This window comes from Capsella rubella, unplaced genomic scaffold, assembly GCF_000375325.1.
Source record: "Capsella rubella cultivar Monte Gargano unplaced genomic scaffold, Caprub1_0 scaffold_7, whole genome shotgun sequence".
NCBI classification, from domain to species: Eukaryota; Viridiplantae; Streptophyta; class Magnoliopsida; order Brassicales; family Brassicaceae; genus Capsella; species Capsella rubella.
Window position 1 is genome coordinate 8271852 of NW_006238917.1, and position 14262 is coordinate 8286113.

A 14262-nucleotide genomic window follows, 5' to 3' on the forward strand; every position below is an offset into this window, starting at 1 on the left:
TAACAGTAAGATTTGTTGTCTTCATCTTATTTGATGTGTACGTAAAAAAAAGCCTCTGTGTAGTTTCCTCTCTGTGAACCATATAGGATTTTCTTGACATTTTTCCCGAAATTAAGTGGGACTGACCAAGAAACTGCTTGCTTTGTTTTATTAATCAGTTATAAAACTTTACTATATCTCATTTCTACTTGTTAGTCTTTTACAAGTGCTTAGAAACGAACCTGCTGATGCGAGCTACTTAAGCTTAACTCATACTTCATGTCAATATAAATCGTATATACACAATCTATAGAGGTGTTATGCCATGTTAACACTTGTCAAGCGTCATTCATATTTCCTTTACGAGTTTTTGATTATAAAGAAAAATAATAAATATTGTTAATTAATAAAGAACATGACCGAAACAAATAGAAATATCAATATAGAAAAATACTGCTAAGACTAAAAAGTAAAAACTACATATAAGCCCTAAAAAGAGAAAGAAAAAAACGACCGTGAAAGGTCAAAGCAAAAAGGACATTGTTGATATCATTGCAAAGAGTCCACACAATGCGAGAGTGTATACGACCAAGGGGCAATAAGCACAGCATCAATCCATTTAATGTGGCCACAAACTTCATCAGAACTCTTTTCAAGCGATATCATAGCACACCAAATTTCTTTGGTTGCACAAATACGAGACGACACCACACGGTCCCAAAAGACAACGAGTTTTCCACCGTAATTACCTAATTCAATATCAGGTGTAGGTCTATGTAGACCGTAAAGTTGACTCAAACCTTTGACTTTTTTCCACTCTTCGCACTTTGTGTCATACCACCAATATCTTTTATTACCATAACGGTAGCATACATTCTCTATCTCACACATACACTCGCCCAAGTTTGGGTCAGCTTCTTCCCACCTACTTTCTTTTGTAAGGTAAACAAAGTTCTTCTTATTGCTCCTCACATAAATTTTTCCTTGCTTCGCTTGGAGCTTTTTGACCAAAGAGTACCGGAGCTCAACTCCAGGATCTGGTAAAGCTTCCCAAGTTTGAGTCTTTGGGTCGAAAACCTCAGCCCAAAGCATAGATTCATCTGGTTCACACCCTCCCAGTACATATAGTTTGCCATCAAGAGAGCACGTAAGGGGATTCTTACGAGCCACCATCATGCTGGGGGCTTTGCGTTTGCCAATAAGCCTATTATAGACCCACACGTCAGCCGAGGAAGAGGGCGTGTTTTGTCCACCGATTACATATGTTTCCGAACCAACAGTTTCGTGGAGTTGTAAGCGACGGGAATAGGAAGAGGGCATTGGAAGCAACCAATGTCCGGTACACTTGACGTCGATCTTCCAATGGGTTAGGGGCTGATGATTGTAGGGCTTTATCCAGAGACTGAACCACTTACTATCAAAAGGTTGGGTGGGAGATTGTAGACAGACATAAACACGTTGTTCTCGAGTTCCAAGGTAAAATCGTTCAGCGTCGAGCTCTTCAGAGAGGAGGAGCGAGCGGAAGCTCTTGGAGACAAGAGAGAGCGTTGGGTAGTAAGATGTCGATATGCGAGCCAATATACTCAAAACGATGTCCTTCGGTAAAGACGAAAACAACCACGGAGATGGTGGCGTAGCCGGACAAGGAGGGTTTGGCTCCCTTGGTGGTTCCATATTAGACTCTTAGTAGGGTTTTTATCAATTGAAAACAAAACACTTGCCTTTTGTTTTCTTAGTTAAACCGATGAAATCTTATTGTGTATGCATGGTGTATAATTTATAGCCTAAGTATTTCCTATTTAATTTATATTCTTAAGTTTATCATTATCGCGACCCATATAATCATTATCATTATCAAGGAAAATAATAATCTTTTTTTCTAATATGTAATCCTAGAAAAATTACTAGTCCTAAAACAAATTGTAAAAAGAAGATCGTGTGAGTCCGTGACCACCCGTTCTATAAAAGAAAATGATTGGTACAATCTTACAGAAATTACACAATAAAATAATAATACGAACAGAAAAAAGATTATTATTTGGTGTTTTTTACAGCAATATGAACTAAATACTGTAATATTCCCAATATTTGCTCATACAACGCAAAAAACCAAAAAATCCTAAACTCAATATATAAAAGTAACTTATAAGCTACTTAAATTCCTACATTAGCTAGTAAAATTGCTAAACAGAGACGTGAGACAAATAGGCATGCAATTGTTAAATAAGTGTGACAAAAGGGAGACCAGCAAAAAAGGAAAAGTAGGAACACCATGTAAATCCACTAATAAACAGTAGGTTCATATGTATTATCCTTCACAAATCACAAATCAGGGAGCAGGCTCTTATATGATTTTTTCTCTTTGTCTCTGACATGTGAAAGAAGCTGTGACATGAGACTATCAAAGGCCACTTTGGCGATGATGACCAATGTGTGATCTACTTAATGGAGGAAATTCACTAGTCCCACGAGCAATTTCTTGTCTCTCTTCCACTGAAAGTTCCAAATGAATAAAGATGATTTCCAGATCCTGTAAATCGTAATTGATCGTAAATTGTATAGTACAGAAACTAATTAATTAAATATGAATGTACGTACGTAGGAGAAAGTTATTGTTGCACGTACCTTGATGTCCCTAATTTGGAAGTGGATTGGACCAGCTAATTGGTTGCAAGGTGCAAATCTCAAACGGCCCCTTCTCTCTCTCCCCTCAGTTCCGTAACACACGACTGCAAATTAAAATGAATCAATATTATAGTATATTAGTATATATAGTCATCTAGATATATAAATATACATTTATAGGTAGAAAAAGAAACCAGAAAAAACTGCAAATGTTCTCACCATTCTTTAAGAATATGAGGGAATCATGAACGTTTACGTGGGTGATTAGGCCCTCACACCTCACCTCCTCCGTTGTTATTAAACTAACGACATGACCTAAGAGAGACTCAGGCTTTGGTGGTGCTAGCAGAGAGAGAACTTGGATATCCTGGAAAGTAAATATATACGAACATAAGAAAATATACTAGTTTACTTGATGCCAAAAAGTATCTTATGCAGCAAGTAAGTACGATGATGAATAATGACCTTAAACCTGACGTATATATAAACACACAAACGAATGTATTCGAATACGACGTATCATGAGTACGGCGTATATAGCTTTCCAGAAACGTATATCAAACCTAGCTTACTAATACCCTAAACTAACTAACGTAGCCTTAAACCTTAAACTTATTAACTATGCCTCCCTTTTGTTCCCCATTGGTGCAGCAATCAGAATAGAGATTATATCATGTACAACAAGAAATCAAGTAGCAACAAGAGATTATACCTTAATGTCACTTCCCCTAAAAATCATGTGGTCGTTTACTTCATAAAGAAGCTGGAGTCCTGGTTTGCCCTCTCTTCCATAACATATCACTGCAAACATAAAGCTAGATAATCACATGTGGTGATCCGTGATTCTTTAATGATTACATACTGTACACATATCTTTCTAGGGTTTGTGCTTTCACCGAAAAATTCTAACAAAAACCAAAGAAACGAACGAACTGGATAAAATCAAATCATAAAGATGGGTAGTTAACTAAACTAGGATCTTGGAGAAGGTATAAACCAAAATCTTTTACCGTTTTGGAGACCTAACGACGATTCATGAAGATTAAGGTGGGAGACAATGCCTTCGTATCGCTTATCGTCTTTACAGATGAGAGCGACGAAGTTTCCGATGAAGGAGTCGACGAGATTCTCCGGTGGAGATGAAGACGACGATGACCCTAACGAAGTCTCGGGTTCCATTGTTCGTCAACCGAAGAAAATAGCGGGAAAATTGAGTTCTTGATCACTCTATCTCTCCCTCTTTAAGTTTGTTAGTTTCTTGTTTCTCTCTCTTCCTCTTTGGTTATTTAATTAGAAATGTAACGAAAATGAGGTTTATATACGAGAGAGACGATTACGGTGCCGCTACATGTTTGGGTTTAGTTATGGGCCCTCTATATATGGGCTTCATTGCACAGCATCAAGCCATTTAATCCCGCCCCAAACTTCACCATCGTGGCTTTTAAACCTTTGACAATTCCCCTCTCATCACCGGTTCATATATTGTGTTCAGGTTAACTGGTTCAATTAAGGTGAGTGGTACTTTGGTATTGGTTCGGTTATAATTCATGCACAATATTTTCTAAGGTTAGAAAAGTTGTTCATAGGTTGGGAAATAATCATCTTGTGACTTACACACACACACACACACATATATATATATATATATCACACTGTTGATAATTTTCTGTAATAAATAAAATCACACTGTTGGTGTATCAGTAGACATTCATAATGGATGACTGGGACTCGAGTCACTCAACAAACAAGCCCTTGTGATTTTGTACTTTCTTCCGACCATATGAATCATCACGCTTGAGAGATATATATATATGGTTTCTTCTATCATTTGATTTGTGTGGGTGTATGTATACTTGTTAAAAATGAATTTCGAGTATCATATAATTTTGAATCAAAAAACCATGAAAAAGTCTAAAATATGAAGATAAAAGATGACATATATATAAACTGATTTAATAACAATTCGTAAACAAAAAATATTTATCTAGATGTTAGATTATGGCTTACAGGCTTACAGCCACTCAAGTCAACTAATATACAAACACTCTTTGCCAGACTGTTTATTCTTCATAATTAATTAAAATAATCACATTTACTAATCCTGCAACAATCCACGTATTGGAGTTGCGATTGTACACGTACTTAACTTATGAAAGATATAATTAAAAATTATGTATGTTAGTCAAATTGATATTTCTACTTAAGAGCTATATCATTCTTATTTAGTTCTTTATTTGAGGTCAAAGCACAATGTCTGCTTCCTTATGTATGTTAGTGTATATCGTAACTTGCACTGGTGCAATTAGATTGCGACAGGTCTCTAATACATTAAAATTAACTTATGACCTCATCATCATTATTCCTATTCAAATATATATTGAGAATATAGCCGATTTGGTACGAATATAAACAGATATTAAGGACATTGAAAGAATCTGATTACGTACGTAGAAAAAAACGTCGATATATATGTAGCATGTTATGAATGTTTAAGTTATGCTTGTGTTTGTTTATAACAAAATACATTCTTATAAATATTGTAAGGAGTTTTAGGACTGGATTCGCAAAACTTCAAAATGATATGTATACAACGATCCACATATATATGCAAGGACACCACTGATTGATATATAAACTTCAGTAAGAATACAAACTCACTACACGGACCGGCATATTCGGGACCATCTATCATGTAATATCTATATTATTCTAAAATTAGAAGGTGAACGTGAAGATCATGGAGCATGGTACATTTAAAGGACGACAACATGACGTAAAGTAATACAAAGACCCCAAAACACGTAAAACATAATATTAATAATAATGCCTCAAACGATCTTTCTTTACTTTATAGAGTATTAATAATATATATAGACACTTAGTTATCACATCAGTATTTATCTAGCTGTAAAATATATCTCTCTACTGTCGATAAAATTTTAGAGAGAAAAAGGATGCATAAGATTGATGTTTTATATTTCTATGAGATGACAACTTTTATTATCGAATTTTATGATATCATAAAGTTGGTTCACTTGTCCAATGTCCCCATTAGATGATATTAATACTATTTGCTTTTCAATTATTTCTTTAGAGAGAAAATATCAGAATATAAATACATAATCTTAAAGAAACAAGATAACAAGACGCAACAAGATGGTGACTACAACAAATTGATAGCCGGTTTGATATTTGTTGGTCGAGGAAGCAATAACAGCTGTTCCTCAATATTCTCAATCATGGTACATCATATAATATCGTGAAAGGTGATTTTATATTTATACCTCACCAGTGAAAATTTTTAAATAAAATTCAGTCGTTGAAAAAAAAAAAATCATCTATATCTCACCAATGAAAATTTTAAAATAAAATAATCATTTCGTTGGAAAAGTAATGTAATTACAGCGACGATGGCCACATAACATAATTCACGGGTGATGGAATGGTCAGAGTCGTCCGTTAAATTATTTGAATACAGTCGGATTTTTTTTTTTTCTTTTTTTACGTCATTTCTATAGTGATTGTGGCGATACTATAGTCATATTCATTTATATTGTGGTGAGTCTACCAAAAAAAAATATGTAGTAGGTGTAGATTTTTTTTTTTTTTTTCCTGAAACAGGCTTATGTGGTAGGTGTAGTTAATATGATGATTGTATTGAAACTTTTAGTAAAGAGAAAACGAACCAACCATTCTCAAAACTGTAGTAGAATCACTAAAGATACATATTGTTGTTACGAGTAGTGACAATATAGCGTGGTTAGTGCATCTTCAGATTCACGGATTGTTGAACTAACTTAGTGCTGAACAATTGGTAGTTTGGTACGGTCCAAACCAATTTACATGGGAATGTATTTAATAAATTTATATTATTTGTTTTACCATTTCACTAATTATATGGAGTTTCTTTGACTTTGACCCAACTAGTCATCAACGCTTAGAAAACCCTCTCGAACACCAAATGATTAATTCTTAAGATGGCGCAATGACTTGATTTAACTTTACACACAATTAATTAAAATATCTACATCATAAAAGTGAAGACTGTATACGTACATATAAACAATTTACCTTTGATTTAAATAACATGTTTTGAATTTTTTAGATATTTTCGATTCATTTCTCTTGTAATACAAGTTATTTATGTCACATCTTAATCGGCAAATGATATTTACTTTGTAATAGAAGAAACAATCAACAAATACGGTTTTATGATTTTATCAAACCAGAAAATTATATAGAAAAAAAAAGAAGAATCAGTTAAATTATCCATGAGATTTTTTTTCCGGGAAAACAAAAAAAATACATGATCGAGACATATAACATTTTCCCCTGATTTTCGAAATTCAGTAACCAAATTTTCCCCATCTTAAACTAAGATTAAAAACTTAAAAAGAAAAAAACTACATAAAGTTATTAAAAAGAAATGGAGATTATTTTACACTTTGTGCTTTCTCTCCTCTTGTCCCCTTTAGGAAAAAAAATTCCTACCAAAATGTTGAACATATTTTTTTCCACCGTAAGAATTATTAATCTTTTTCTTCTCTAGTCTCTTCTTTCCAAATATAGAAAGCTAAAGAAGGGCAATTATGTCATTCTACACTTGGATCTCCGACTTCCGGGCCAACATAATGGGCAGTCCGTTTTGGGGAAGCGCGAATGGCCCATACTGAATCCCCTCGTTCGCTCCAACGATCGACCAACTGAAAATTACAAAATTACCCCTTAACACTTCTATTTTCTCTGATACTATCATAAATTCCAAAGAAGAAGAAAAAAATGGGTAAAAGAAGTAAAAGTAATAAGTGAGTAGTACACACACCTGTACTTGGTGGTCAGATGATGAATCATAATAGACATCTCAAGCTTGGCTAATTCATTACCAGGACAGGAGTGGGTTCCATTCCCAAATGGCATGAACGTATTGGGTTTTGGAGCCACCTATTCATTTATATAGCAAACCATATCAATTATATGTTGAAATGTTCAAAAAAAAAAGAAAAAGAAGAACAGTATTGTCTTGTATTCAATAATTACCTCGAATCTTGACGGATCAAATTTGCCAGGATTTGCAAAAATATCAGCACTATGATGAATGTTTCTGAATAGTGGCAAAACTTTCCAACCTTTAGGAATCAAATATCCTGTGTATATACAAAACCACAGAATCATTAGTTTGAAATTTGGGATCATCCGGTTATTTAATCGGTTTAATTGTATATTAGTTTAGGTTGTTTACCTTCGTACTCGACATCTTCGACAGCTTCTCTGAACGTGAAAGATAAGATCGAAGCGACTCTTAATGTTTCTTGGATGACTCTTAAAGTTAATGGCATCTTCTTTGTATCTCCCCAAGTTAGAGACTCTCCTTCTTCTTTGTCTTTCCTTATCGCCATTTGCTCTTTCTGTTCAAAACAAAAATACCAAAAACGCCCATGAGCAAACACACAAAACTACGAAACTGCCACTCCTCTCTCTGATTTTTTTTACCAAAAAGGACGACAAATACGTGTCTCTATGTGAACTTACGGTAACGGCTTCTAGAACGTTGGGATTCTCGGCCAAGTACTTGAGGATCCACGTCATCACACTCGCCGTCGTGTCTCTTGCCGCGAAGATGACTCCGATGATGTTGTCGGCGATCTGTTCGTCGGTCAGCTCTTCTTTGTCTTCCATGAATGATCCGAGTAGATCGTTGTCGGAGGAACCGTTCTGTCTTCTCTCTGATAAGATTCTGGCGAGGATCTGTGAGAGCTCCTTGCGAGCTTTCATGGATTTGTTGAAGAGTGTTCCGGGGAGGTTCACTGGCATCGAGTTGTAACCTTTCTCGAGAATGTAGTAGCATCGTTTTAGATCTTCTCTGTATAAAACCTCGTCTTTTCCGAAGATCGATAGCAACGCCACGTTGAAGGTGTACTGATCAAACAACAACATAGATCAAAAACAGTTTAGACCATAGCAAAGGGAAGTTACAGAGTTATGCTCTGTTTTAAAAACAGAGGAAACAGGGGAATGTTTTTTTAAGCCGAGAAAATAGGAAGAGGGAGAGAGCTTACAGTTTTCATTTCTTGGTAAGTGTTGATCATTGTTCCATCCCAAGTACGGAGAGAATCTTGAGCGATTGATTCGATATTGGGAACCATGTTTCTGATGGCTTCAGGCATGAAGGCGCGGAGAACAAGCTTCCTGAGTTTGGCGTGATAGTCACCTTGGTGGAAGAAGATGGCTTGTTTCCCCAACATCCTTTCTTTACTCGCCGGAAAAGTCGGTTTAAAGAGATGAGCTTTCGTCACCAGAACGAACTTGGCCGCCTCTGGACTCGAGATCATCACACATGGACATCCCAATACATGGGTCTTAAACACCGATCCATACCTGGCAAAAAGAACACCAACAAATTTTTAGTAAAAATTCATTTTCAAAAGTTTGGTTTTCTTTTTTTGTTTTTGTCAAAGTACCGACCTTTTCTGTTTGGATTGGAAAAAGACATTTGGGTCTTGAGAATAAAGTTGGAAAGTTTCGCCGACGTAAGGCCAACCCATTGTTCCCGGCGGGAGTGGGAGTTTCGAGGAACCACGGCGGCGCTGTGAGAGAAAGTAAAGGAAGAAAGCTCCGGCGAGGAGAGTAAGAAACATGGCGGAGAAATCCATTTTCTTGAATTTTTGCTCTTTGATCAAGAAATAATAAAAAAACCACACTTCGTGTTTTGACAGTGGGAAGGGAGAAGTAGCTGAACAACGAAGAACTTGTGACTCTCAGAACTTATATAAAAACAAAACAAAAACTGATATTTTCTTGTGTTTTTGTTTTGGTGTGTAATGGGGGGAGATGTTTGTGATGCAAACCAAGTGGGAGATGTGAAGGGGTTTTATAGGCTATTCTCATAAGGTGAAGGAGAGAGAGAGAGAGTTTTGAAGCAGAGCTTTCTATACAGAAGAAACTCTTATTAGAGAGACAGCTCATTTGAGAGAGACGAAGATAGCACGTGTCAAAGAGCATGCATAAAGAGCGTGTGAGATTTTGACCAAACAAAACTAATTAAAGAGAGAGAGAGAGGGATGAGGACCATTCAAATGGATTTATTTGGTTAATTAGTTCTGTTGCCAAAACACTTTATATTGCTTAATGAGATTGCTTAATTCACTTTTATTTATTTTTTATAAATTATATACATCCTCCTAATTAAAAAGAGAGACAAAACAAATTTAGTAGAGACAAGTGTGGTCTGAGGGGAGGGTTTTTTGTTTGTGTAATTAATTTTTGTCTTCCCTTTTAATAATAGATTATTTGGTTTTGAATGTAAACTCTTTATGCTTTATAAAATATTTAAATTCAAAAATATTTTGAGAATTACAGTAATTAACATCAAATATCTCAGACAACACGTTTTAAAAATCTTAGTCAGATAGATAACTATTGAGACTAGTTTTTTTAAGTATTTCTTCTTCCTTTCAAAAGTATTTTTTTCCTTGGATTATTTACCATATAAATATGATATTTTGATATCATTATAGGATATATATACACACAAATATCATGACAAATGGCTAAACAAGATTGAAGATTGAGATTTATTTTCTGGATATTACTGTTTCTTACTTTCTATGTAAATTTATTAAAGAAATTTCCAAACAGAATTTGTTTACGTGGCTGTAGCATGAAGCTTACACACATCACATGCAGATATAGAATTAGACAAAATAATTTTAATTTCTATAGTAATAAATATTTGCTTAATATTATAGATTCGTTTTCTTAATCATTATCCAAATTTTATAATCTTTAATAAAAAAATATATGCATTAAAGAGATTTTTTTTAATATTTTGGTAGGAATTATCAAGAGATTCTTATACTGGAATTTGAGGTTTTAATTAATAACTAACTAAAAATTAAAGTGCAGATGGGGCATTGTAGATGAAAATACTGCTACATTTTTTGGGATTAGAAATAAAACATATACTTTAACTATATAAAATATATCTGGTACATATAATTAGCTAAGACTCCCAAATTCAACTTTATAATAAGCATGTATTTTGTAATTCTTCTGTTTCGACATACAAACTTGATATAAAATACATATGATAAACAAAATTGTATTGGTTAACCTCTTTTTTTGTTTAACTTGATTCTGAGAAATACATACATGACATATGAGTTAATTGTTAGGGTTATGATAAGCTGCAAACCTGTTGACGAAAATAAAACAATGATGAAAGTAATGATACATTTTTTTCGACTAGTAATTAGATGGAGACATATATACAGACGAGTATGTGTAGTGCTCTTGACTTATTAATCAGGAACACTTGCTATTTTCTTCCCACGTTAACGTACACACAGCCAAATTAATATCTTAATGTATATCTTCTTGAAATTATATATTAATCAACGAACATTTTGTTGTTGAGAGAAATTAATCAACGCAAACTCATGGATTTCAAACGTAATCTGATTAGAAAAAAGGAAGAGAAGAATATAACATGTATATTTCCAATGACATGGCTTTAGCTTAAAATGCAGACATTTATCTTCGTTACACGAAATTTATCATTTGACTTTGGCGGTGCTTCGAAACAACATCAAAACTTACAAAAATATTAATTTGTCTGCTTACTTCATAATATCAAAGAAAAGTCTTACCAAGAAATCATTCGCTCTTTTTCTATAATATTCATGGATACCTTATACGTGTTATATAAATATATGTACAAGAATCAAGATTACAATTTACAAACATATGCAATATGTGTATCTCTGTCACTCTGTGTATCGATTGATAAGTAATCATACTTCGTCTAAGTTGAGTAAACGGGTTTAATAAAGAAAATAAATATAGATCCCAAATCATGTAATCTATATTTTTCAGTATCTATATGAAATATCTTGTTTTATATAACAGTAATTAAGTGCATACAAGAGTTTGATAGTTTAAACTTTAAAAACCAAAAGAAGATGAAGATTTAATTGGTTAAGCTAACAAACAAAAAGAGATGTGTAGAGAGCCCTGATTAAGTTAAACTTTTCATCTATAACTCTGTCTATTGGTGGGAACATTTTTGAATATTTGCAAACCTTTACTAAAAACTAAAATAATCTACCTCTTTGGTTGTACAGTATATAATAAACAATTCTATATATTACTATATCCACGGCTGCACCCAATTCCTTTCTAGTAAAGAGAAGCGTTAAAACTTGTAATTCCCGGAATTTTAACATATTTATATATACTTTTGAGTCTTGAGAGACAGAGTTGACAAAACAAATGTTGGTTTTGAGCTCGTCAAAACCATTTTCCCAACATTAAAGTTTTCGGCGACTTTGCTATCAATCGGCTATTGTCAACACAATATAGTGACACTTGGCTCGCGATGGTTCATGCCTCCATAATTAATCCACCAAAATTAAAAATAATGGGAATAATAATAACGATAAAAATTGTTACATTTGGACAATGAAAATAAATTTACTCGTAATGTTTTAGCAAGACCAACGTACTAGCTTTTGTAATAAAAATGAACCACGCGTACCATCTGAGTGTTTCCACAATGCTACTTTGAAATCCATCTGAGTTCCACTATATTAGGTCTTCATGTCCTTGTTTTTGTAGCTTTAATCCTGATCTGATCCAATTATATATAGAGTGCAAAATCTAGTTTATCCTAATTAAAATCATAACTACAAAATTTTATTATCTCTCGCTATCCAGCAGATATCATCTTTTTGTAGCTTTGGTCGCCTCCGGAACCAAGCATTTTGTATCGCTTCTTGCACAAACACATGTATATAACTATGTATAATTCAGCTTCCAAAGGACCAAAGCCGATATAACTGACTCGAACATCAATTATGTCCACCGTACACATGTTTCTTTATAATCTATAAGAATTCACTCACATCTTATCTATTGTTCACATTTATATTCATATAGACATAGTTATAAATTTGAAGTATAAGACGTGATCATATATTTATACACACATGCTCCATGAGTTACGTGTGTATTGATACAAAGATTAGCAATCCACGTAACTTTATAATATACGAGAATAATTCAAAAGGAAAAAGAAAAAAAAAATCAATCCCAAAGGTAGATCGTTCTTTGGCCGACCATATTTTCACAACATGCACCTTTATTTGCGTGCCTGACAGAAGCATACTTTATATAGATTCACGTTGGCAATTTCCTAATTGGGAAATGTTTATATATATCTTTTTGGTCTTCTAATCGAATAAGAACTATATCCTATTATTTCAGTTCGTAGTTTTGATTAGTAACTTCAGACCATTAGAGAACATATATAGTATACCATTTTGATAGTTACTGATCACAAAACAGTATTTAAAAGCTTTATCAAGAACAGTTTTACCTTTAACTGTTAATTATTTTAATATCATTAAAAATATATATTGTTTTATGTTACTGATGATCAAATCCAATGTTTTGCCACTAACAAATACAAATGAGAAATTAAATATCTTGAGGGGAGAGAGGAAGGCGACAAATGTGATATGGGCACCATAACGAACATTGATTAGTAATTTAATAGACTTACCAATAAAAAAGGTACTATATATTTGTCACAACAGATACGAGTTATGTCCCGATAAGGCGAAATGTATTGTATATAAATCTTTTTTTTTTCTTTTTTTAAAACCCGGTTTTAATCAATTCAACCTTTTTTGCATTAATTTCATAGTGACAACACACAACGTAAATACTTTATTGAGTCAGTTCGCTATTTTGGCTACATATGGCCAGTATTTGTACATCTATGTACGTACACACACACACACATATATATACACGAAGCCAAAAACTTTCTCTATCTTTGTATTTATTCTACATAATAGTGTAATTTAATCACCTTTCTTTCAACAATGAAAGATTTAATTTTCGCTAAGAAAAACCTTACTTCTGACTATTGTAATCATCATGAACAATTTTTTGGAGACATGAGTTTAATTCAGAAAAACCAAACCTTCCATAATTAACTAAACACATTTCTTTAATGCAAGTAAATATAATCATATACAGTACATATAAAAATGCTACTAGAAATCTTGTAGCATTATTCTGACGGGCATATATATCTACTACGTACTTAACCTTTAGTAATTAATATGATATGAATCTGAAACACACACGAGACTATGACGGATGATATCAATAAACCGCCCCTAATTAATCTGCATTTTCGAAAACTAACACTCGACCACTAATTTTGTCAACTCAAAGACTTTTTAATCAAAATTTGTGTGCAATAGCAACGGGAGATCGATTCCAAATGCAAGTGAAATGTTAACATCCTGAAAACTTTAGAAAACATTAATTTCAATATTTCTGTTACATAATATATTAAATATAATGTGTATATACTTTCAACAATCAAAAATTCGAATATACATGCTATACGATACAAATATCTGCATTTGGACAAGGCTGCCTGAAAAATATCTCGGCAATGTAAACTTCTGCGTACTTGCTTACGTATACATTCTAGAGACGCACATGTTGACGAAAAAAATTATGTACACTACACGTATAACTTGTTTTTTAAAAACTACATGTAATATATATATATATATATAAATATGAGAATAAATTAGAACAGCTTCAAAAAAGTGGAAACAGCAACAATTAAATAAAAAGATC

General features: G+C 33.4%; 2 protein-coding genes across 2 annotated transcripts; both read right to left on the minus strand.

The window, feature by feature from the left end:
* Positions 1–528: 528 nt before the first annotated feature.
* LOC17879845 (putative F-box/kelch-repeat protein At4g19330) lies at positions 529–3783 on the minus strand. Its single transcript, XM_023778077.1, has 6 exons — positions 3615–3783; positions 3317–3405; positions 2824–2971; positions 2605–2708; positions 2400–2509; positions 529–1273 (listed from the first exon to the last, which is right to left on the minus strand). Exons 1-6 carry the CDS (start codon positions 3781–3783, stop codon positions 529–531), a joined length of 1365 nt encoding a protein of 454 aa, XP_023633845.1.
* A 3067-nt stretch (positions 3784–6850) lies between these two features.
* On the minus strand, positions 6851–9511 carry LOC17880652 (abscisic acid 8'-hydroxylase 1). Its single transcript, XM_006283632.2, has 7 exons — positions 9067–9511; positions 8661–8979; positions 8134–8520; positions 7844–8009; positions 7642–7748; positions 7427–7545; positions 6851–7307 (listed from the first exon to the last, which is right to left on the minus strand). Exons 1-7 carry the CDS (start codon positions 9252–9254, stop codon positions 7202–7204), a joined length of 1392 nt encoding a protein of 463 aa, XP_006283694.1. The 5' UTR covers positions 9255–9511; the 3' UTR covers positions 6851–7201.
* Positions 9512–14262: the final 4751 nt, after the last annotated feature.

Excerpts from the sequence above, each read along its gene's own strand:
- LOC17880652 (XM_006283632.2), bottom strand. The coding sequence starts at position 9,254 with ATGGATTTCTCCGCCATGTTTCTTACTCTCCTCGCCGGAGCTTTCTTC. Across the intron at positions 8,010-8,133 it reads ACGTTCTAGAAGCCGTTACC|AAAGAGCAAATGGCGATAAG; the intron begins GTAAGTTCACAT and ends TGTTTTGAACAG. Across the intron at positions 7,749-7,843 it reads CGAAGATGTCGAGTACGAAG|GATATTTGATTCCTAAAGGT; the intron begins GTAAACAACCTA and ends GTATATACACAG.
- LOC17879845 (XM_023778077.1), bottom strand. The coding sequence starts at position 3,783 with ATGGAACCCGAGACTTCGTTAGGGTCATCGTCGTCTTCATCTCCACCG. Across the intron at positions 3,406-3,614 it reads GTCGTTAGGTCTCCAAAACG|TGATATGTTATGGAAGAGAG; the intron begins GTAAAAGATTTT and ends TTATGTTTGCAG. Across the intron at positions 2,709-2,823 it reads CCTCATATTCTTAAAGAATG|TCGTGTGTTACGGAACTGAG; the intron begins GTGAGAACATTT and ends TTTAATTTGCAG.